The following is a 23810-nucleotide window of genomic DNA, read 5'->3' on the forward strand; positions in this document are numbered from 1 at the left end:
ACGGTAGTTTATACAATATATAAACTGAACTGTAGTTATTCAGTTTATAAACTGAATTGTAGTTTATACAGTTTAGAAACCGAACTGTAGTTTATACAGTTTATTGAGCTGTAGTTTATACAGTTTATTGAGCTGTAGTTTATACAGTTTATAAACTGAACTGTAGTTTATACAGTTTATAAGTGGAACTGTAGTTTATACAGTTTATTTAACGGTAGTTTATACAGTTTATAAATAGAACTGTAGTTATACAGTTTATAAACTGAACTGACCATGAGCTGTGGGAAAAGCACTTAATAAATAAAACATAATTAATGTTATTATTATGTCTTTATGATTTGGACTGTAGTTTATGCAGTTTTTTTTTTATTCAAGTTTATGTTAAATATTTAAGCAGCTAGATTGGTCAGGTCAGATCAGTTGATCTGCAGTTGTTGTCTATGATGTTTTGAAGAACAATTGATTTAAGATCCTCATGTGCAGTTATTGTTGATGGCTTAGATATAATCATGGTTGCGAAGAAGAAAGCTCCTAAAGTCGAGACAGTGGCCTTGGATGATGTCAAGCTGAAGAGCCTGAGAGGTGAGCATCACTGTTATTGACTCCGTTGTTTGAAAATTAGCAGCAGATGTAGTTTCCTCTAACATTTCTTTCTCTTTTTCTCTTGCATGCTTTCTCTCAGATGCCCTGTCTGTGCCTGGGGATATTGGATCCACACAACTTGCTCAGGTGCTGAAGGACAGTTTATCCTCCTCTGACCCAGTAGAGCAGATCCAGTTCGTCTCTAAGGTCTGTCTGTCTACTTGCATCAAATTGAGACCTATAATGGGATCAAGACTGCTTGCTGAAGCATTCTTCATACTGGACTTTTCTGAAGTATCTATAGATCTTTTTATTTAGGTTAAAATGTATAAGGGAAAGTGTACCTATATCTCAGTTCCTTTGACTGGTTACCATTACTGTTCAGCTTTTTATTATTTATACACACTTTTTTGCCTTTACTAGTGCATTTTAAATGGTCCTGCGGTGTCTCAAATTAATTTTCAAAAGTACAAATATTCCATGTAGTTTCAAATAATATGAGGTCATAAAAGACTTATGCGTATTAATTATTAAAGGTACTTATATCAGCCAAATGCTGTTTAAAACTGCAGGACATGTGAACTTGCCAGAAGTATTTCATGTCAACGTCGTACTAAAGGTCCATACAATCCTTAAAGGTGATGATAAATTGATATTTGAATGCAACCTGTAAGCTTTTGAGTAGTTATTGATTTGAATGTGGAAAAAAAATTAATGATGTTGAAATATGGTACTGTATGTTGACTATGCAGGCAGGTTCTATGTTGGAGCAGTTAAGAAAGGATGAGTCCCCTTTCGGTCCTTTACTGCAGGCCTGCCTGAACACACTAGCGTTCATATACACCAAACTGCCAGCCAAGAATCCACTGAAGAGAGCCGTAGCAAGGTTTGAAATATTTCCTAATCCTATATAGTGAGTCACTTCTGACTTATTATGAGGCATGTATCTTGTTGTCCATTTATCTTGTTATAACATTCATTATACTGTAGTGTACAGTACATTTGTTGAAGTATTCATACATTGTTTTGGCTGGAGGTTGCCAAGTGGCTTATATTGGACGTTCCTACTGCTGGAGGTCCTAATGTCACTGTAGCATCATTGTACATTTATGTATTAACTTATTTCATTTTCTCCTCCACCATAGTGCACTAAGTAGTGGCCCAGACTGGCTACAGGAGGAGACGGTTGGATGTCTGTCAGAGTGCCTTTCTTCATCTCTCTCCTCTGGAAGCACAGATCACTACTCTCACCTAACAGATTGCATCACTTCCTGTCTGGATGGCTTCCCAATTGGTATGTCAAAGTGTTGTAATTTATATTCATATTTGTTTAGATTGTCATAATATCAGACAGACGTTAGTGTATAATGTTTTTAAATTGTTATACTTGGTTTGCAGGTGAGAAATGTATTCACCGTTTGATAACAGAAGGTTTGTACGCCTCGAGGCTCTACTTGGTTGTATTTTCTCAGTTCATACAACAGTTCAAACATTTAATGTTTGCAAGTTCAATCTGTGATTTTCTTCTCATAGTCCTCCAGTTTTTCCAGAGGGCCTTGAGTTATTATGTGGAGAAGAATAGGTATACTGCTTTCTGCTCTCTTTCTAATTCCTAAATTGTGCTGTATGAGCAGAATTGCTGAAATGTTAACATAAATGCCTGAGATGAGTTTTAGAATCATCAAAAATCATTGTTTTTGCTACAGTGGTCTGGCTGGTCGTCACGTTGCTCAGGCTCAGTTGATGCAGTCTTGTCTAGCGGTTGTGAAGACCTCAATGCTGGTGGTCCAAAGATCTCAGCAGCCCATTAGTGCTGCACTGCTTTCAGCTTCAAGTCAATGTGAACTACAGCAAACGCTCAGTGGACTACTGAACTGCTATACATGTATTTTGACTGACGGTATGGTGAAGACCACTGTATTTACATATAGGTTGACTTTCTGAAGTGCTTTCAAAACATTTCTCTATTTTCTTGAGCATGCCGATGTGTGCAAAACAGCAACTTTGGCTCAATGAATGGCGTGAGTTTGGGATGGGATTGGTCTTTTTGCCCAACATCTGGCAAAGGGGAAGGAGGGGGGTGTTTTGGAAACAATCATTTATTTTTGCAGTTCTCTTTGGTGACGATAGTGGCACAGAAATTACTCTTTAAATCAATAGTTCACCCAAAAATGGAAATTCTCTCATCATTTACTCACTTTCATGGCATCCCAGATGTGTATGACTTTCTTTCTGCTGTTGAACACAAATGAAGATTTTTAGAAAAATATCTCAGCTCTGTAGGTCCACACAATGCAAGTGAATGGTGGCTAGAACTTTGAAGCTATAAAAGATAAAGGCAGCATAAAAGTAATCCATATGACTGTTTCTCAACCACACCTACCAGGTTTCCTCAGAAGACAAGGATTAAACAACTGGGGTCGTATGGATTACTCTTATCCTGCATTTATGTGATCTTTGGAGCTTGAAAGGTCTGGTCACCATTCACTTGCATTGTATGGGCCTACAGAGCTGAGATATTCTTATAAAAAGTAACTGTCCCTTTAGTTACATTACATTAAATGTACAAACGCTTTTGGTTGAGCCAAAAGTTGACATGTCCAACCACTTTAACAAACAATGTGTTGAAAGTGACAGAGAGTGTAACCATTAGTGTGAGTCTGGGCTGGGGAAAAAGCAGTGCTGGGAGTGTTTGGTATAACGTTTGGTGCCATTAGTGCTGCAGAAATTACTCCATTTACACACTTGTTTTGTCGAATTTTTACTAACTTTATGAAAGCAGTTTAGGGAAGTCAAAGTAATTTCAAACACGATGTTTATAATGCATGTAATAATCACTTGCAAAAATTGAAATACTTTCTCAAATGACTTTCCATTTAATTTTTTCCTATCCAGAGGAGTTTGTTCAGTCAGTCCAGAGCACCGCTGGTATGGCTGTTGTTTTGCTCACCAGATCTGTTATGGGAAATGGAGATGATGTGTCTGTCTTGGTGAGTGATCGTACATAATCAATTACGAATTCCCCTTCCCACAATTTTGGAGCTAACATTGCAATCTGTGTATTATCATTATTCAGTTTTAATAAACTTAAGCTGCAATTCTTTTTCAGTTGTTGTTCAATTCAAGCTGAGAAAATATGCTATTATGAATGAGATGTAATCTTAGGTTGCAGGTCTCCTGCAGTGTACAGTGGAGACAGGCAGTACTACCCCTGAGTGGTTGATCCAGAGCTGTGCAGGACTGTTTGAAAGTGGCAGGCCTGCAACAGTAGCTCTGTATCTGAGTCATGGAGCTCTGGCTATGCTCAGCTGGAAAGGAAGGACTCTCGGTCCACAGGCAGAGAAACTGCTACTGCTCATACCTGAAGTGCTCCTGTCTTTAGATATAAGGTATTCAAGGATACTTACTTCAAGGATAACATTTACATTTTAGAGCCTAGTCAAGATGTTGACTATTCTGTCAACTCAACCAGAGGTGCCTGGTTCAAAATGTTGGTTTTGATTATTATTTTGAATAATAATAACATAAAAAAAACTGGTGAAATGCAAATACGAAGATGAAAGCCAAAATATTAAATGTCATGGATCAGTATTAATGGAATAATCCCTACAATTACCTTGTCGAGGGTAGAGTCAAAATGACAATTTTTCATTTTCATTCTTGATTAATTTTAAAGTTAATCAACCTGGAGTAGCAATTAAACATTGCTCGTTAAAATTAATCTGTCTCTCAGAGTGAAGGAGTCCAGCACGGTGATGGTAGTGGCTCGAGTTTTGACTCTTTGGAGTGGCGCTGCGGTCGACTGCGTCCAGGTGGACACCTGCTCCCCTCTCCTTCGCCTCTCCCTGGTCGGAGACTCTCCTCTAACCACACGCCTCCACCACCACATCTACACCTACTGGGAGCACCCGCTGGATGGGGTCCGTCACCAAACACGCTCTCTTTTTCAAAACCTCCTTGTTCTCCACCAGCATTGCAGTGATTATAAGTCCGATCCCATCAGTGACCCTTACATCACCCAGCTCACCCGGAACCTTCTAGCACTGGAGTGGCACATGAAAGGGAAGTACGGTACTCTGGCCTGTCTGGTGGAGCATTTAGAAGCAGAGTATCTTCTAAAGCTTGATGCTGGTCTGCCATCCAGACTGCTGGTTCTGATGGGGGATCAGACAGTGGCACCTTACGCCAGTGATCTGCTGGAGAAGCTGTTTGTGAGTCATAAGGCCCAGTTGTGTGCCCGCTTTGGGGATGGGCATACCTGGTTAGATGGGTGGCATGAGACTTGGGTTTCTCCTCTGCTGCAGATACTGTGCACAGCCCGACTGGATCAAACCACATATATACTAGACTACTTCCTACCAAAGCTGTTACGCTGCAACCCCTCCAGCCTTAGTCACATGGTACAGGCACTGCAGGAGATGCCATCTTGCAAAGAGGGTAAGAAAAAAAGAAGCTTGGTTTCAAATGACACACAATACACTGTGCATTTACGCTGTGCACCTATGAATTTTCAAAGCGTAGTATTGTCTCAAATGACACAAAGTTTTTTTTTTTTTTACAACATGGAAGCATTCGCTATTTTTCAACTGATGGAAGTGACTGCTAACTTGTGTTAGCGAACTCAGTCCCACACTTATATCTAAAAAAAAGTGCATATTTACAAAGCGTGGGGAGATGGTTAAGCATACAACTAACATTTTAGTGTTTATACAATGCTATTACTAGTATTTGAAAGATATTGAAAATTTCATTTAGGAGTATCCTGGACCTTAGTCAGGGTAGATGTCATATTTAAAGGGATAATTCAACCAAAAATGAAAATTCTGTCATTATTAACTCACCCTCATGTTGGTCCAAACCCATATGACTTTATTTCTTTAATGGAACACAACAGGAGATCTAAGGGTTATTATGGTAATTGTGACCTTGGAATTGACTGTATCCCTCACAGACTCCGAATTAAAGGGATAGTTCACCCAAAAATGAAAATTCTCTCATTTACTCACCCTCATGCCATCCCAGATTTGTTTGACTTTCTTCTGCGGAACACAAACAAAGATTTTTAGAAAAATATCTCGGCTCTGTAGGTCCAAACAATGCATGGTGACCGAACCTTTCAATCTCCAAAAATCACATAAAAGCATCATAAAAGTAATCCATCAGACTCCAGTGGTTTAATCCATGTCTTCTGAAGTGATATGATAAATGTGGGTGAGAAACAGATCAATATTCAAGTTTTACTATAAATCTCCACTTTCACTTTCACATTTTGAAAGTGAAAGTGGATTTTTTTTTTTTTTTTGGTAAAAAAAAGTATTGAAATATTGATCTTTTTTATCACCCAAAGTGATTGTATCCCTTCAGAAGACATGGATTAAACCACTGGAGACAAATTAATTATTTTTATAATTACTTTATGTGATTTTTGGACCTTCAAAGGTCTGGTCACCATTCACTTGAACTGAAAGGACCTACAGAGCTGAAATATTCTTCTAAAAATCTTAATTTGTGTTCAGCAGAAGAAAGTCATACACATCTGGGATGGCATGAGGGTGAGTAAATGATGAGAGAACTTTCATTTTTGGTGAACCATTCCTTTAAATGAAATATGGTTTCATCCCTGACTAAGCTCTATTGTATAGTATTTATTTTTAAAGTGCTAAGTGTGTTTGTTTCTCAGGGTTGGCTGGTAGCAGAGGTGCACTGGGTGCTTTGATGACGTGTCTGCGTGCTGCCAGAGCTCAGGGTGTTCTCAAGTCTATAGAGGAGGAGTTGTGGGGTGGCCTGGTACCCCTACCACTAATGCAACAGGCACTGGTGCACAAACATGATCAGGTGAACAGGAGCCACTTTTTAAAGCTACATTTTACTGAACTTACTGAATAATAATAATCAATAATTAATTGTAAATGTCTAACATGTTTTTGGTGTTTGCTAAGGCAAGCATCGTTATAGCTATTGTTCATACTTTGGGTTAGGGATATTAACAAACCTAACCCTAAATATTAAACTTCGATTCATAACTCGCACAGTTTGCACTTCTGACATGAATGGCACCTCAAATCATGTGGCTTGTTGAGGAGAGGCTTGCCATTACTTTTCTAAGTTTCTGACAGATGATAAAACAGGTGAAAAAAATCACATAGACTTACATTGATGGTAGAACCCAAGCCATTTTTATGATATCATATAGTCTTGGGCTCTTTTGACGTGGAGCAGTAAGCATCTACCTAGCAACCACCCAGAACACCATAGCATCTGTATAGCAGTGTTAAAAAAAAAAAAACAACAACACTCGGCACACCCTGGCAACCATGCTGAACATCCTAGCATCGTAGCAGCGGCATTTGCAAGCACCACGTTTCCTCCAGAAAATGTACAAATCTAGTTTTCTCTTACTGTCATTTTGTGTGTGTGAAATCAGGTGCGAATGGATGCTCTGGGTTTGGTATGTGAGAGTCATCGCAGCACAGAAACTCTCTCCAGACAGGAAATGGATCTGATCCGCCACTTCCTGCCCTTTAATCTGAATACCCAATCACCAGGAGTAAGACAGCAGACGGTCAGTCTGTTAAAGAAGGTATCAATCGATGTCAACAGCTTTTCTCTGAACACTCTTTTATGACATTGAAATGTGTTGTCTCGAGATTGGCCAGAGGACCTTGTAAATGTGATCTGATTGGCTCCTGTGTGTTTTGTTATGTGTCAGCTCTTGTGTAGGATGAAGGACAGTGCTCAGCTACTGCACAAAAGAATGTATCAGCATCGAAGTGACAACGATCATCAAGTCCTCAACATGTACCAGGTATAGTCTCACATCTCCCTAGGGCTGTACAATATATATTTTAGGTGTTAGCACTGGTTCTAGTTGGTTAAAGGATTCATTTACACAAATTCAAATGTATTAAACACATTAAAGAATGGTAAATTAATTTATTTATTATTTGTATTATTTAATGTGTTTTGACATGCAACAAAGTGGAAGCTCATTCAAATAATCAGTTAATCACTTTAAACGTATATCACGAAAAAAGTCCCTGTATACATAAGTCAGCAATATGAAGTATCATTTGAAAGCTGAAAAATGAGACATTTTTTTGCAGTTAATCCACAGGATGTATAAGTGGTGAACTTTTAAAATTTTGCGTAAAAAATTGCGGGCAACAGCCCAAAAGTACACCAGAGTTTAAGGTTAATCACATATTCTTCTTTAAATCTGCTTTCATTTCTTTCAAAGATTAAATTTGGCAAAAAAAAAAAAAAAGTTTTATGGACATCTATTTTGTTTTCAAAGTTTCATTTTAAATTTTTGTAGTAAATTAATCAGTTGAGGAATCAACAGAACATTGCGAGAGAGTAGATTAACACTTACAATAAGAACGACCTTTGGTGTTGGGTTCGTTTGGCTTTGTCCATTAAGCAACCACCTGCATTGCAATGTGCAATGCATTGCTAAAAACTTCTCAGAACACCATAGTAATGCCCTGGCGACCTTCAAAAGCAATCCTGGGATTGTGGTAGTCAGTTTTGCATTTGCAGGCACTACTCACATTTGTTTATGTATGTGTTTAATCAGGAGTTCCTGCGCTGGTTCTGCGAGACCCTGTTCCAGGTGCTTCACCCAGGAGCCTCGTTCTCCAGGTGTCTGATGGCTCTGCACCTGCTGGGGCTAATCGCTGAACATTTCACCTTCAACACCGGTATTTCCCAGTCTCCCCTATAAAACACTGCACACATTAACCTGATGAAGCATTTGCATATAAATATTGCCTATTATGTATTCATTTGTTTACTCTTTTCTTTCAGGCTCTGTTGGTTTTACTCTTGGAGAGTCAGTGAGTGTATCTCATGCTCAAGCTGTGCTGTGCTGTCTCGCGAGCAACTTTCTGGAGGTGAAACAGCTTGCCTGCAACCTCTTACAAAAACTGCCCCCCACAGCAGTGCAACTCCAGGTCGGTGTGAATATTTTGGTGTTCCTTTCCAATTACATTCATGAAAACAAAATCATATATTGTGTTTTGGATGCTTCTTAACCAGCAAGACCATACTGGTTGACTAACTTGACCAGCATAAAACTAGGACTAAACCTGCCTAGATGACAGATGTGCTTGAGCAATGTCTTTTTAGCAAGTCTGTCCACTCTGCCCCATCTTTGCAATGCTCCCGGGCAGCTATTTTTCTATGTAAACAAGCGGCATGTAAGTGCAGCTCATATCTAATTGAATGGAAGAAGACTGTAATCTCCAAAATGGTTGGTCAAGATTACGATCAAAAAACATATTTCAAATCAGCAGTTTTATCTGACAGCACTGTAATTGTGCTTCTTTACCTCAGATTTAAATTTTCCTTGAATAGCTAATGTGCATGCATGTTCTAGAGTTGATCGACAGGCGATGTCTGTATCTACAAGGTGATTGGCTCTTTTACCTGTAAGGCGGGACTTTCTTTCTACATCTGTTGATTATTGGTTTCAATTCTCCCATTAATTTTAAAAGAAGTGGCCCGTCTCTGCTAAATAGTCTAAATAATAATACTGGCTTGAGTACCAATGTATTAAGAAGTGACAGCAATATTTGATCATTTGAACACTAATTGCAAATTTTACAACCGGTGTCGGAAATGAACTTTTTTTAATAAAGGAATATTCCGGGTTCAATACAAGTTAATCTCAATCGGCAGCATTTGTAGCATAATGTTGATTACTACAAAAAAATAATTGTGACTCGTCCCTCCTTTTCTGTAAAAAAAGCACAAATCGAGGTTACAGTGAGTCACTTACAATGGAAGTGAATGGGGCCAATTTGTGGAGGGTTTAAAGGCTGAAATGTGAAGCTTATAATTTTATAACAGCACTTACATTAATTCTTGTTAAAACTTGTGTATTATTTGAGCTGTAAAGTTGTTAAAATCAACATTTTTATGGTTATTTTAGGGTTTACAGCATTACATCCTCATGACAGTGAAGTTGTAATATTAGATATAACTTTACACAGTAAAGCTTAGTAAGCGATTTTATCACACTAAAATCATGTTAACACACATATTGTTTGTTTTGTGGTTATACTTTTGAAACAGTGAGTGTTTTAACGTTTACAAATTGGCCCCATTCAATTCCATTGTAAGTGCCTCACTGGAACCCAGATTTTTGCTTTTTTAAAGAAAAGGAGGGACGAGTTAAAACGATTTTTTGCGGTAATCAACATTATTCCACAAATGCTGCTGAATGAGCAAAACTTGTATTGAACCCAGAATATTCCTTTAATTTCTGATAACAATACATCAACATTCTGATGACCTAAAAAGTGGCCACATTTAAAATTTTGAGATTGGTTACAGGGTCATTTTCAGCAGTACCTTGCAGTTCTGATTCATCAGACAGCAATTTGCTCCAACACTAAACAGTGTTGACTTGACAGGGTGACTTTCAGTGTGAGGCAGCAATGAACACGAGCTGCTGTTTCATTGTGATATTATGTCTTTGTTCTTTTAGCGTTGATATTTAAGCAGCAGCAGCAATGTTTATAACATTGTACAGTGCTGTGAAAAAGTATTTGTTTCTTCTCGATTTCTTCTGTTTTTGTTTATATCTCATACTAAATTGTTTTAAAAATGTAAACAAAATCTAACATAAAACAAAGGCAATCTGAGTAAACACAAAATACAGTTTTTAAATGATAATGTTATTTATTGAAGCAAAAAATTAATCCAATACCAACAGGGCCTGCATGAAAAAGTATTTGCCCATTTATTTACTAAATCCCAAAATCTATGAAACTGCATTCATCATTGGGGTTCAGCGTGACTAGACACATCCAGGCCTGAATACTGCCAGCCCTCTTCAATCAAATCAGCACCTAAATATAACTTTTTCCGCAGCATAAAGTTGGCTAAAAGGTCTCACCCAGTAGCACACTATGCCATGGTCGAAAGAAATTCCAGAAATGATGAGGAAAAAGGTGATTGAAATACATCAGTCTGGGAAGGGTTACAAAGCTATTTCAGAGGCTCTGGGACTCCAAACAACCAGAGTGAGAGCCATTGTCTCCAAATGGAGAAAACTTGGCACCGTAGTGAACCTTCCCAGAAGTGGCCGACCTTCCAAAATTCCTCCAAGAGCACAGCGACGACTCATCCAGGAAGTCACAAAAAAAGCCAAGGACAACATCCAAGGAACTGCAGGCCTCTCTCGCATCAGTAAATGTCCCTGTTCATGACTCCACTATCAGAAAGACACTGGCCAAAAATGCCATCCATGGAAGTGTGGAGAGGCGAAAACCACTGCTAACCCAGAAGAACATTAAGGCTCATCTGAATTTTACCAAAACACACCTTGATGATCCTCAAACCTTTAGGGAGAATGTTCTGTGGACTGATGAGTTGAAAGTGGAACTGTTTGGAAGAAGTGTACCTGTACATCTGGCGAAAATCAAACACAGAATTCCACAAAAAGAACATCATTCCTTCGGTCAAGCATGGTGATGGTAGTGTGATGGTGTGAGGATGCTTTGCTGCTTCAGGGTCAGGGCGACTTGAAATAATTGAGGGAAACATGAATTCTGATCTCTACCAGAAAATCCTAAAGGAGATCATCCGGTCATCAGTCCGTGAGTTGAAGCTCAAGCACAACTAGATTATGCAGCAAGACAATGATCCAAAGCATAGGAGTAAGTCCACATCTGAATGGCTCAAAAGGAGCTAAATTAAAGTTTTGGAGTGGCCTAGTCAATGTCCTGACTTGAACTCGATTGAGATGCTGTGGCAGGACCTTAAATGGGCAGTTCATGCTCAAACCCTCCAATGTGGCTGAACTAAAGCAGTTCTGCAAAGAAGAGTGGGCCAGAAATCCACCACAGCGTTGTGATAGACTGATCTCCAGTTATCGGAAGCGTTTGGTTGCAGTTGTTGCTGCTAAAGGTGGCACAACTAGATATTATGTTTAAGGGGGCAGTTAGTTTTTCACATGGGTGATATAGGTGTTGGATAACTTTTTTCCTTCAAAAAATAAAATAAAATATGTATTTGGAAACTGTATTTTGTGGTTACTCAGGTTGCCTTTTTTATGTTATGTCTCATTTGAAGATCTAAAACAAGTTAGTATGAAAAATACACGAAAATAGAAGAAATCAAATACTTTTTCACAGCACTGTATTTCATGATGCAATCACAGTATTTGTTGATATAATAACAACATGATTTTTTGACCAGATCGCGCAGCCCTATTTGAGCACTTGTCCTCCTCTGTTTAGGAACCGGAGAGACTGCAGCATTTGCTGCAGGTGGCTCTGGATCTCAGCACCAGCACTAAACCCTTTGACAGCGTAACTGCTGCTCACCTTTTCAACCTGCTGCTCCATCAGCAGGGCCTCCAGGACGCTTTACACAGCTGTACGCAGAAGCAAGAAGCCCTGCTCCAGCCACCAGCACTGATCCAGTCTGAGACATCTGAGGCTTCTATACTGGAGCAGAACACACTTGCAGGTATAGTAGTGTTAAGATGACCACCACTCACATCTACTACTAGTGATACTAGGGATAGTTCACCCAGTTCAAATAGATAGTGCTGTTTCATTACATGCTTTAGAGTATTTGACTTTTGGTGTTTCTTATACCCAATAGCAGTGCATAATCAGGGAGAGAGAGAGAGAGATTTGGAAAATTTTGTAACACCAGTGTGACCTCGCATAATAATGTAGGGCCCTATGGTTTCTGCGATGTGGAAAACGCAGACAGAATCATAGAATTCAGTCATACAAAATGGAACTAACAGTAAAATGTGGTATTTCAGAGAATTTGCCAAATTTTGGGATGAGATTAATTGATAATTTGACAGTTAATCAAATTCAAACCGCGATATGGCCCAGTGTGATTAAACCGCAAAAGGCTGTGGTGTTTTCAGAGCGCTTCACATAAACTGCTTCTCTGGTGATTCTCTGAGAGCTTGGCTTGAGAGCATTTCAGTATTTCATTTCTAATGGGGAGCTTTTTAAAAACTACCGTCAAAAACACAAAAGAACACAAAGGTCTTAACACAGTTCTTTGCCAAATATAAAAGCAAATGTGACCATTTAGTCGCAGTCTGGATCCCTGAAATGAATTGGTCCAAAGGTGTGAGAACTATGAAAAGTGCTAGTTATTTTAAAGGAAGAGTTCACCCAAAAATTCTCATCATTTACTCAAACTCATGCCATCCCAGATGTGTAGGACTTTCTTTCTTCTGCTGAACACAAACAAAGATTTTTAGAAGAATATCTCAGCTCTGTATGTCCGTACAATACAAGTGAATGGTGACCAAAACTTTCAAGCTCCAAACAACACATAAAGGCCTCATAATAGTAATCCATACGACCCCAGTGATTAAATCTATATCTTCAGAAGCGATATAATAGGTGTGGGTGAGAAACAGATCAATATTTAAGTCCTTTTTTTACTATAAATCTCCACTTTCACTTTCATATTGTGAAAGTGGAGATTTATGATAAAAAAAAAAGGACTTAACTATTGATTTGTTTCTCACACAAAGTGACTGCACCGCTTCAGAAGACATCTATTAAACTACTGGAGTCTTATGGATTACTTTTATGTGGCCTTAATGTGATTTTTGGAGCTTCAAAGTTCTGGCCACCATTCACTTGCATTGTATGGACCTACAGAGCTGAGATGTTTTTCTAAAAATCTTCCTTTGTGTTCAGCAGAAGAAAGTAAGTCACACATTTGGGATGGCATGAGGGTGAGTAAACGATGAGAGTATTTTCATTTTTGTTTTATTGTATTTGTATAAGATAATGTTTTTATTTGCGTTGTTTCAGTGGTGCGTTGGCTGATGGTTTGTCTGAAGGAAGAGATTGTGAAGGCTGAGTCGTCTCTTCTGCGGGCCGCTGCCTCCTGTCCTTTATATGGCAGAGCTCACTGTATCACTGCAGTCCTGCAACAGCTCAACACTGGGTACCCACACAAACACAACAACCTTTATTCTTCTACTTGCGTTCTTCCCTAATATATATAGTATGCCAATGAAGTAGGGTCTCTGAATCCTCAGTATTCATAAAAGAGTAAGCGAGAAATACCCGGATGATCTATTACGTCCACAGAGATTCTGAAGTGCACATCTGCTGGACACTGTGCTATCCCATGATGCCATTGAGAGTGGAGGAGACATCACATTCAAAATGCTTAATTTAAGAAAACAGCTGAGAACAGTGAGTCGAGCGGCTCTTTTAAAATGTAAATTATAAATAAATACCATGAAAGGGGTTCCTTATGATAAAGTTGTGCTTGTTTAACAAAATCAGAGTAGATTATTTTCGCAGTTGTCGTTATTATGTCATGTATTCGGGACAGTGCCCACGTCTGGAAGGTATTCATACTGCTCACCTGCATACCTAAAGTATGTACTTTTAAACCGGCTGAAAAGTGCATTCTTTGTCAATAGCAGTACAGTACTCGATTTTGGACGCAGGGTTTGCAACAGTCTGTAGGTTTTGGCATGCTTTTGACTGATGTATGTGCATGTGTATATATGTGATTTGTATTAGGGATGTGTGTGTTTAGATCACTGGTGCTGCTGTCTCAATGGAGGGTTGTTGTATCAGAGCTCATAGCTCTGTGCTACATGTTGTCTGATGTCGTGTCACCTGTGGTTCAGAGCTCTTCCCCTGAGGGCCTCATTCCCATGGATACAGAATCTGGTAAGTCAAGTCATTTTTATTTATATAGCCCTTTTCAAAACACATATAATTTCAAAGCAGCTTTACAGAAAATTATGCTTTAACAGAAAAAGAAGCTGAAATATTTGTAATGTCTTAGAGTCATAATTGAGCAGTTTGATTAAAAAAACATGTTTGTAAATTGTGCCTTAAAATAAATAATTAAATAAGCAAATAATATTTGAATTTAGACCCCCAGTGAGCAGGCTAAAGGCGTCTGTGGCAAGGAACACAAAACTCCATAAGATGTTGGTTAATGGAGAAAAATAACTTTGGGGGAAACCAGGCTCAAGTTAAATGGATAGTTCCTCCAAAAAATGAATACTCTGTCATCTTTTACTCGCCCTAATGTCGTTACAAACCTCTATGATGTACGTTCTTCCGTTTACACAAAAGATGCTATGCAGAATGACTGCCTCAGTCACTGTTCACTTTCATTGTATGGAAGAAATAATGCAATACAAGTAAATGGTGACTGAGACTAACATACAGCCTAACACTTCTTTTCGTCATATGGGTTTGTAACAACATGATGGTAAATTATGACAGAATTTTCACTTTTCGATTCCTTTAAAGGTGCACTCAGTAATTTTTTTCCCCCTCATTTAATAAGTTTTTCTTCTAAAGAAATGAATAGTAATTTTGAAACATATGTATGAAAACATGACCACTCATGTTAGATTAAGAGTCAAATCAGCAACTTATAAAAGCTCTTTTATTCTACATGGAGCAGGGGCGCCTCATGGGGGCAGCCATGTTAGCATCACATGACCAGCCTAATACTACTTTCTTAATCTCAGTAATCACCCTGTTATTGGACACTTTTATTAATTGATTAAATTAATCCTGACTTACTGTGCATGGTGAATTTATACAAAGGAATTGGTAACTGAAAACTACTGTGTTTGAATAATGAAGCATCCAGGCCACTAGGTGTCAGTGTAAACCAATGTAAGCCACTTTGAAAATAAAATTAGTGAGTGCTCCTTTAAAGGAATAGTTCCCCCCAAAAATTATAATCACTTACTCGCCCTTATGTTGTCTCAAACTCGCATATCAAACGTACGTTTTTCTGTGGAACACAAACAAAGATATTATGATGTAGATATGTTGTGATTCTATCCTTACAATGCAAGTCATTGGGGACCAACACTTCCGAGCTCCAAAAAGGGCATAAAGGCTGCATAAAGTTAAGCCATACGACTAGAGTAAGAGACCAAAATGTACTGTAACTCCCTTTTCACTATAAATCTTGCCATCTGCAGTCTCTTTGGAGTGATCGTGATGTGAAGCTCTGCGTCAAGTGTTAAGCGCATGTAAGTGTTTCACACAAAACCGATCGTATCTCTTTAGAAGACTGCATTTACGTTATTTTTGAGGCTCGGAAATGTTAGACCCCATTGATTTGCATTATATGCATATTCACATCTTGTTTCCATCAACTCTTTGTTTGTGTTCCACATAATAATTTATAGGTGAACTATTCCTTTATTACTATGTGAAAATGTGTAGTATCTTTGTACTTACACAGAGACCTCTGCTGGCCTGCAGAGAATCCTGCAGGAGATCCAGCCTCATGACACCAATGACTTTTTCACCAGTGCCAGAGAGCTTGACTCCAATGAGAGCAAGCAGAAGGAGGATAAACAAAAAGCCAGCAACAATGGTACAAACACAATTACCCATCACCGGTTACAGTTCTCCTACCTCACCACCCCTTACTGTAGTATCAGAGTCAAAAAGCTCCTTTTGAAACTTTAAAATGTTGTATATAAATCCATCAGTATGCCAAAGACTTTATTACAGCACACATAGTTCATTATTGAAACTTACAGTAGACAATAGGGAACTAATCTGACACCAAGCAGAAAACTATAGCCTAATTTTGCAAAGTGTGTTAATAACACACGCTTTTAGTGTAGACCAATTTGTTCTTTGTACTGGGAGTGAACTGCCACTCCTTTCCAGTGTCAACACGAGGTAACTAGTTTGTTACAACTTGACACATTAATGTAGAATTCAGCTGATATGTGGTCACATGTACATATACTGGCTAATATATAAAAACATCAAATGTATTCATATTTAGGATATATCATATTTATTATGTAATGGTTTGCCTCCAAGTTCCAAAAAAATAAAAATAAAATATAAATAAATCAAATGAGATGAAGTACCTTTTATTTGTTAATTATTTAATACACTGGATTGTCGAAAAAAGAAAGAAAATAATTGGCGTTGCCACATGGTGAATTTACTACATAAACATTTTTGGGTTGAATTTCCAGATAAAATAACTAAATTATTATATTTAGAGTTACCTTAATATAAAATGACCCATACTGTGATTATGATATTGATCATACCACTAACACCTTGTGGACAAAGCCATCATTAGATTTAATAATATGGCCGTGAGGTTTGCTGTAATACATATTCTGTCCATGAGAGGCCGATGTTTCATCAGTCTTCTGCAAGTGCTTTGTGTGTGTGCTAACGTTGTCTAGGTAGTGGTGGTGAAGAAGCACTTCGAGTCACCGCTCAGATGGTGTTGGTGTGTTGCTGGAGGTCCATGAAAGAGGTGTCCATGTTACTTGGTCATGTGTGTCAGAGCATGCCTCTGAGCTCTCCTCATACACACACTGATGACCGAGGAGTCATCACAGAGGAGCAGGTCAGCCAAACACACAGACACACACTCAACAGGTTTCACCTAGAGATGTGCAAAACTACATATTTTCACAATCAACTAGTCACTGGGATACCTTAACAACTAGTCAACTAATCAGTCTTTTAGGGATAGTTGACCCAAAAATGAAAATTCTGCCTTCTTTTACTTCTTAACGTGCCTTTGTGTTCCATGGAAGAAAGTCATATAGGTTTGGAACAACATGAGTGTGAGTAAATGATGACGGAATTGTCATTTTTTTTGTGAAGTACCCTCTGGGGTATGCATACTCCTTTTTTTGGGGTCTGAAGTGCATACACATACTCATCAAAGGGAGTCTCTTTTGATGGAAGTCAGTGAATCCAACATCTCAGTTACATAAGCATGTGAGATATAATGGAGAACTGTACCTCATACCTTGAAGTGGAGAGTTTTTCCAGTAAGCTGATCTTTAAGAGCTCAAGGCCGAGAGATGAGACGTCATGGTAATCGCTAATACAGACTTAAATTATGGACTAGCGAACAACCCCTAAAGAGGAGAGAAAGAGTTCTTCGGAAATGTGAGTCTGCCTGAGATTAAAAAGAAAATGTCAAACGTATTTCCAGTACAGACAATTAAGCTCTCTTCCAAACCCTAGGGAGCTGCCTTACTGTGAACTGTTTTCATAGTCCGCTACCTTTCAAAGGCAGCATCCTAACTGTCATGGAGTGTCTTTGGGTGAATCTCACGCAACCTGTCAAGAATATGTCCAGGTCATATTTCAACCCAAAATTAAAAGACTAAACTTTATTTTTATATTTTTATATTATACGTTGAAATTATTATAGCAAATTAAATGTATAAAAACGATTTCATTTAACAAAACTCATTGTAATACAGTAATTGACTGTGATAGAGTGAAGACCCCAAATTCAATGAGAATTGTAAAACATTATCATAATTTGTGGGGGAAAATGTTTAATTGTCATGAAAATAATGTCACCATGCAAAATATAATTTTCTATTTTATTTCAATTGTGACCTGGACATGTTCTTGACAGGTGAGATTCACCCCTTATGTGATTTTGAAACGCTCCACATAGGCAGCAGCTCCATTTTACCGTCACTTACGTGCACGAATTAACCACTGGGCCGATTGGGCCGTTGTCCACGGGTCTTTAAACCCTAGGGGCCTCAAGCTCTAAACCAATTTTATTTTCTTTTTTTAGATATCTATTATAAATCCATGTAAATGTCAGCCTTATATGGAGTACAATTTGTTCGGCCCAATGCGTGCTAGACCACAGCAGCGCAAGCACTCGAGTGCATGCTCAGGGAATCTGCGCATTGGCACAGCAAGTTTATTTGAAAGACTACAATGAATAGCCCTTTATTCACAAAATGCTTCCGAACACAGAGATAAGGTGCAGACTACCCTGGCTGTGTACAATTGGATTAAATTAAGTCCTGCATGCATTAAATGTTTTGAAAAAGCAAAGAGGCCTTAATAGCTCAACTATGTGCATGGTAACCTTTTGTAATATTTGGTTAACCGTGAGAGTTCACAAACAGTTATTCTGTTATTTGTCGGGATCCAGGTATAAAGAATGTTTATTGCCATGGATGCATCAAATACAAACTCAAATTAGCAGGTAATAAAGATCTTTGTGACACCTGCAGTAAAAAAAGCTAGATGCAGTGCAACGAATGGTGAAACAGAACGCAGATGTCTCGAGATGCATTTATAAATATTGAAGTTCTTTTTAACTTTGGTCCTGCGTGTGACGCTGACGAAAAAAGAGTGAGATGCGGCGCAATGATCAAAGACGTCCGTCCAGTGTTTACATAGAAAAGAAATGATAATAAAAAAAAAAAAACCAGCGCAGATGCACGTGTGAACAGCCCCTAACTCGCCAACTTGAGAAACTGACCCGAACCTGGCCCAATACCCTAAGGTTTGTCTGGTACCGTCGGACTCAGAAGGGGTTGAAGACCTCTATTATACGTAAATAAAAAACGAATAGTGATTTGAGGATTTGAATACAGGCACGTCTAACAGTTTACCAAATTCGGACTATCCGTGCACATCCCTATTAATAATGCATGATTTTGGTTCAGTTCATAATTCAGAAGTACATATAATCTGCCATGTAAAATATTGCTCACTTTTTTCACTGTAATAATAACTATAAAATTTTCCAAAATGTTCTACTGTCTATTAGAAAAATCCAACCAAATCTGCCAGTCCTCCTGTAGAGCACATAAAGGTGTATGTATTCATGTAGCAAGTGTCATGCATCATAATTATTATTATTATTATTATCATTGGGCATGGGGGGCCACCATGGTGTACCGGCCCATGGGCCTCTCAGTTCTTAATCCGTCCTTGTCCTCAGAAATTACGCTTCTTGTGAACCGCACAAGAGATTCGACAATCACATTTTATTACAATAAAATTCAAAGTCCAACGTAATCAGCATATTTTCCTAAACTAACACCAGGATGTACTCTACTAACAAAAATGTATAGCACACACAAATATTGGGAAAAGTAGTACATTTTCATTGCGCAGAACTATGTTTTATCATTATGATTTAGTACTGATTAAAATTAGGGCTGTCAAATCGATTATTTTTTTTTTTTACTGATTAATCGCACAGTTTTCTGTGATTAATTGTGATTAATCATGGTACATTAAAACAAGTATTAAAGTATAATCATAAATAGATTTATTTTGTTACTCCTAGAACTTGCAAGAAATTGGCTAGTCATTATTTATTTTATTTATGTTTAAATATGTACATGTTAAAATGTTCTTTTTTCTTTTTTTTTGCGGATGAAATTAAATTAGACACATTTCTACAGGGATAAATCTTTGATAAAAGTATGTTAACTTGCTATAAAATGCTGTCATTAAAAGTTGGGCAAAATCTGCCAATTTCCAGTGGACTTTTTTTAATAATAGGATCAAATGGGCAGATTCAACTCATATCAAACTTTATTGGCAAGATAAACTTAAGTATACATTGCCAATGCATTATTATACACGAAACATACAGATATAAAACAAATTGATTGCTGAAGTTTAAAATCTCAAAACTATTATTTTCTCTGGCTGCCGTGCAGTCTGTATCGCGCACACGCTGGGTTTCTCTAACGCGATTTCGTTTTTGACATTGGTTCAGATGACAGTATGTGAGCGTTTTCAGGTGAAGTGAAGAGATACAGTGAGGCAGCTTGCCTTTATCTCTCCCACATCTGGCTCACCGCTTGCGGGTGAAGTTTCCATTCTCCATACAGTAAATCTGTTCCTGTTTTTATTATGCCCAGGACATGCGTCGCGCGTAATGAATAAGTGTGCTTATCTGTGAAAGATACATGTGGATCTGCCTCTGCCTAAGTTTTCGAGCAGAGCTGTATATTTACACTTACTGATTCAATATAAACAGTCACCGTACAGTATCAGCTGCCTGCGCTTAGTTGGTCGGTTATTTTTCTCTTCGGCGGTAGGATAAACCATGTGAATGCATACGTTATCCCATGCTGTGCCCGCCTTCAATTAGCATCTGCCCTCTTAGTACAGCGCTTTCATTTCAGACCAACATGCTGTTTAACAGCCGACTACCTTCCCTGTCCTACATTCTTTCCAAATAGCTTCCTCTTTCCCTGAAGAGCTGGACCACTTCACAGACAACTCATTCAGCAGGTTTTTACACCTGAGACTCGCTATGATACATAAACAAGAACGTTTCCTGCATACGGGTATGTATTTGAAACCTCTTGAGTGACTTAAAAACATAAGCACTCAGAGTAGAATGAGGACATGTGTTTGTAAAAGTGTTTTTGTATGTTCATCACTGAATAAGGCAAAAATGGCTTAAGGCATAAAGTGAACGTTCCCTCTCACAAATGGGCCTTGTCCTGGAACCTAATGCCCTCACCTTAAAGGAATAGCTTACCCAAACAAGTTAGACAAAATGTTTACTCTGCTCTTTGCTCCAGAAATTACAAAAAGCACCATAAAAGTATCATAAAAGTAGTATATTTCAAGTCTTCTGAAGCCATATGATAGCTTTGTGTGTGAATAGACTGAAATTTAAGTCATTATTCAGTGAAAATCAGCTCTCAAATCTCTTTGCAAACGTTGCATGCACTCACTTTATGGTGTTTTGTCATTTTTCGAGCTCAACATCCTTCTGTCCCCATTCACTGTCCTTGTCCCAAATGCTTTTTTCCATACAATCTGCTATACTTTTGAGTTCCATGGGAAAAATGACAGCCATGAAGAAAAAATGCATTAGTATGTTGAAATGAACATTTAAACAAGATTAATAAATGCTGTAAAAGTATTGTTTATTGTTAGTTTGTTAACTAATATTGTTAACTAATGTTAACAAATGGAATCTTTTTGTAAAGTGTTACAATTTTGTTGAATAGCACATCCCTCGGAGAGAAGATCTGAGCACGTGTCAACTGTTGGTATAAACTCTTATTTTTCTAATTGATGTCTTACGCTATGAGTATAACTTTGGCAAAGACCAGACAACTTGATCAAATGTTCCCACTTTGTTTTCTTTGATGGATTGCTGTAGTTTCCCAATCCAGAAATTAGGCAGGGAGTGAGAAGACCTTGCAACATCATTCGCACTTACAGACAAATGAAGTAAATCATTTGAATTGTTACTTGATATCTGTGCGAAGCCGGAATTTTGGATTGGTCAGCCAGCGGACTTACTGAAAGTATATTATGTGTCAGTCCCAGGGGCCTAGTTTCCAGAGGGGATGGGGGGAGGTAACCCCCCTAATAATCAAAACAAGCAAGTACAACCCCCCCAATATTTATACCATGATCAGTGGAAACATGTAGATGCTTTATGCTGCAACCCCCTCAATATTCAAGCCAAATCTATGCCCTTGGTCAGTCCGATTGTTATTTTCACTGCTCTGGCCTGCTGAATGACCTCAGCGCTTTAACAGATGGAGTGGAATGATTCTGTGATGTCACTGGTGTGGTTACCGTGGCATATTCGCCTGTTATGTAAAGGATGATCTAATGATGCTGCCGGGGTCCACATGGCTTGTGTTTGCGGTTTGTGTTGATGCCTCATACTACATATCTTTTTCCAGACCACATGTCTTTGGATGGCTAGCACTGAGCGTGTATGTTTATGACAGTCAAGGTTCTATTTCCCGAATGTGTGTGTCCTGCATCTGTTATGTACTCCGTCGCCATGAAAACGCGGCACATGTTTTCGGACTGCCGAGGCACCATGGCAACTGCAAACAGTTAGTCACATTTCGATGGTGTTTAATTCCTTGTTTTAATCACTCATGCTGGATACTGAACCATGTGTAAGAGTAAATGCATTCGCAGTAGGGGATTCTGGGATTTTTTTACCATCATTTTAGCACCCAAAGAAGTCATATTCTGGTCATTTGAATGTCATGCACTCTTAAAGGAATAGTAATAATATTTAGGATTCAATACAAGTTAAGCTCAATCGACAGCATTTGTGGCATAATGTTGATTACCACAAAAATGTTTTTGACTCGTCCCTCCATTTGTTAAAAAAATTAAATAAAAATAAAAATCTGTTGCAGTGAGGCACTTACAATGAAAGTTAATGGGGGACAATTTGTAAATGTTAAAATACTTGCTGTTTATTTAGTATTGCAATAAGATGCCAACAAAATGTGTGTTAACATGATTTTAGAGTGATAAAATCACTTACTAACCTTTTCTGTGTAAAGTTATAGCCAATTTTACAACTTTATTGCTATGACGACGTAACGCTGTAAACCCTAAAACGACCATAAAACGACGATTTAAAAACCTTTAATACATGAGTTTTAACAGAAGAATTAATGTAAGTGCTTTTATAAAATTATAAGCTTCACATTTCTGCCTTTTAAAACCCTTCAAAAATTGGCCCATTCACTTCCATTTGTTACCTTGATTTTTGCTTTTTTAAAGAAAAGGAGGGACGAGTGGAAATCATTTTTTTGTGATAATCAACATTATGCTACAAATGCTGTTGATTGAGCTTAACTTGTATTGAACCCAGAACATTCCTTTAAAAGGAATAAGAAACACCATGAAAGACTAATGAAAGTAGTCTATACAACTCGTACGCTGTAGTCCATGTCTTCTGAAGCCATACAATAACACTGTGTGAGGAACAGATGAAAATGTAATCATTATTCACTGACAATCTTCACCTCCATCAAAGCACATGTCCAGCCAATGCCCACATCCAGATTCAAACATGGCACGATGATGCCGTTGTCGTTGTCGGCAAAATGCATTGCGTCTTGCTTCTACAGTAACTGAACTTAACTGAACTGTCATTTAGCTGTTGTATGGCAAGAGCTGCATAAAGATTACTAATTTTTTTCCCTTTTGTGTTCCATGGAACAATAACAGCATACAGATTTGGAAGAAATGTGGTTAAGGGTGTGTAAATTATGACAGAACTGTCATTTTTCGGTGAATTATTCCTTTTACAATCTAACTATTTGCCAGTTTCCTTCGAGTAGACCTCCCTTGAGAAAAACGGTCCTTGTACTAACTACTCCTTTGTTTGCAGATCTGATATTCTTGCTTGTTTAATTTGGATAGATGGGTTAATCTGTAGCTAAGGAAGTGCGATCTGTCTGTCTTGCCCCATGGCTTTGGCTGAGCTGGGGCCTCTCCATCCCCTTTGCACTAAGCTAAGAGAGTTGTGACTAATTTGGATAATCGGGGCACTCAGAAGCTTTCTGCGTTAAGGCTAATTTATATTTACTGGGCGAAAAGACTTCGCTTAGTTCGCCTACAAATGATGACGAAATGCATTGAGGTTTTTGTTCTACCAATGTGTTTGTTTGGTGAGATTTC

At 38.2% G+C, this 23810-nt stretch overlaps 1 protein-coding gene across 3 annotated transcripts in view; it reads left to right on the top strand.

Moving 5' to 3' along the window:
* LOC127412164 (thyroid adenoma-associated protein homolog) overlaps positions 1 to 23810 on the top strand; it is a 128706-nt gene that overhangs the window by 1703 nt on the left and 103193 nt on the right. For 2 of the 3 annotated variants that reach the window (XM_051648306.1, XM_051648308.1), the window contains exons 2-21: positions 502 to 582; positions 683 to 789; positions 1335 to 1468; positions 1728 to 1876; positions 1981 to 2013; positions 2116 to 2164; positions 2289 to 2482; positions 3478 to 3572; positions 3748 to 3971; positions 4316 to 5019; positions 6263 to 6417; positions 7007 to 7162; positions 7292 to 7387; positions 8159 to 8282; positions 8389 to 8534; positions 11829 to 12060; positions 13389 to 13524; positions 14131 to 14267; positions 15817 to 15951; positions 16793 to 16959. In XM_051648306.1, coding sequence (XP_051504266.1) covers positions 510 to 582; positions 683 to 789; positions 1335 to 1468; positions 1728 to 1876; positions 1981 to 2013; positions 2116 to 2164; positions 2289 to 2482; positions 3478 to 3572; positions 3748 to 3971; positions 4316 to 5019; positions 6263 to 6417; positions 7007 to 7162; positions 7292 to 7387; positions 8159 to 8282; positions 8389 to 8534; positions 11829 to 12060; positions 13389 to 13524; positions 14131 to 14267; positions 15817 to 15951; positions 16793 to 16959 — 3246 coding nt within the window. In that variant the 5' untranslated portion in view covers positions 502 to 509. Of the gene's footprint in view, positions 1 to 483; positions 583 to 682; positions 790 to 1334; positions 1469 to 1727; positions 1877 to 1980; positions 2014 to 2115; positions 2165 to 2288; positions 2483 to 3477; positions 3573 to 3747; positions 3972 to 4315; positions 5020 to 6262; positions 6418 to 7006; positions 7163 to 7291; positions 7388 to 8158; positions 8283 to 8388; positions 8535 to 11828; positions 12061 to 13388; positions 13525 to 14130; positions 14268 to 15816; positions 15952 to 16792; positions 16960 to 23810 lie in introns of all 3 variants that reach the window. The other variant, XM_051648307.1, reaches the window with a different exon arrangement.

Source organism: Myxocyprinus asiaticus, chromosome 21 (genome assembly GCF_019703515.2).
Source record: "Myxocyprinus asiaticus isolate MX2 ecotype Aquarium Trade chromosome 21, UBuf_Myxa_2, whole genome shotgun sequence".
Taxonomy (NCBI): domain Eukaryota; kingdom Metazoa; phylum Chordata; class Actinopteri; order Cypriniformes; family Catostomidae; genus Myxocyprinus; species Myxocyprinus asiaticus.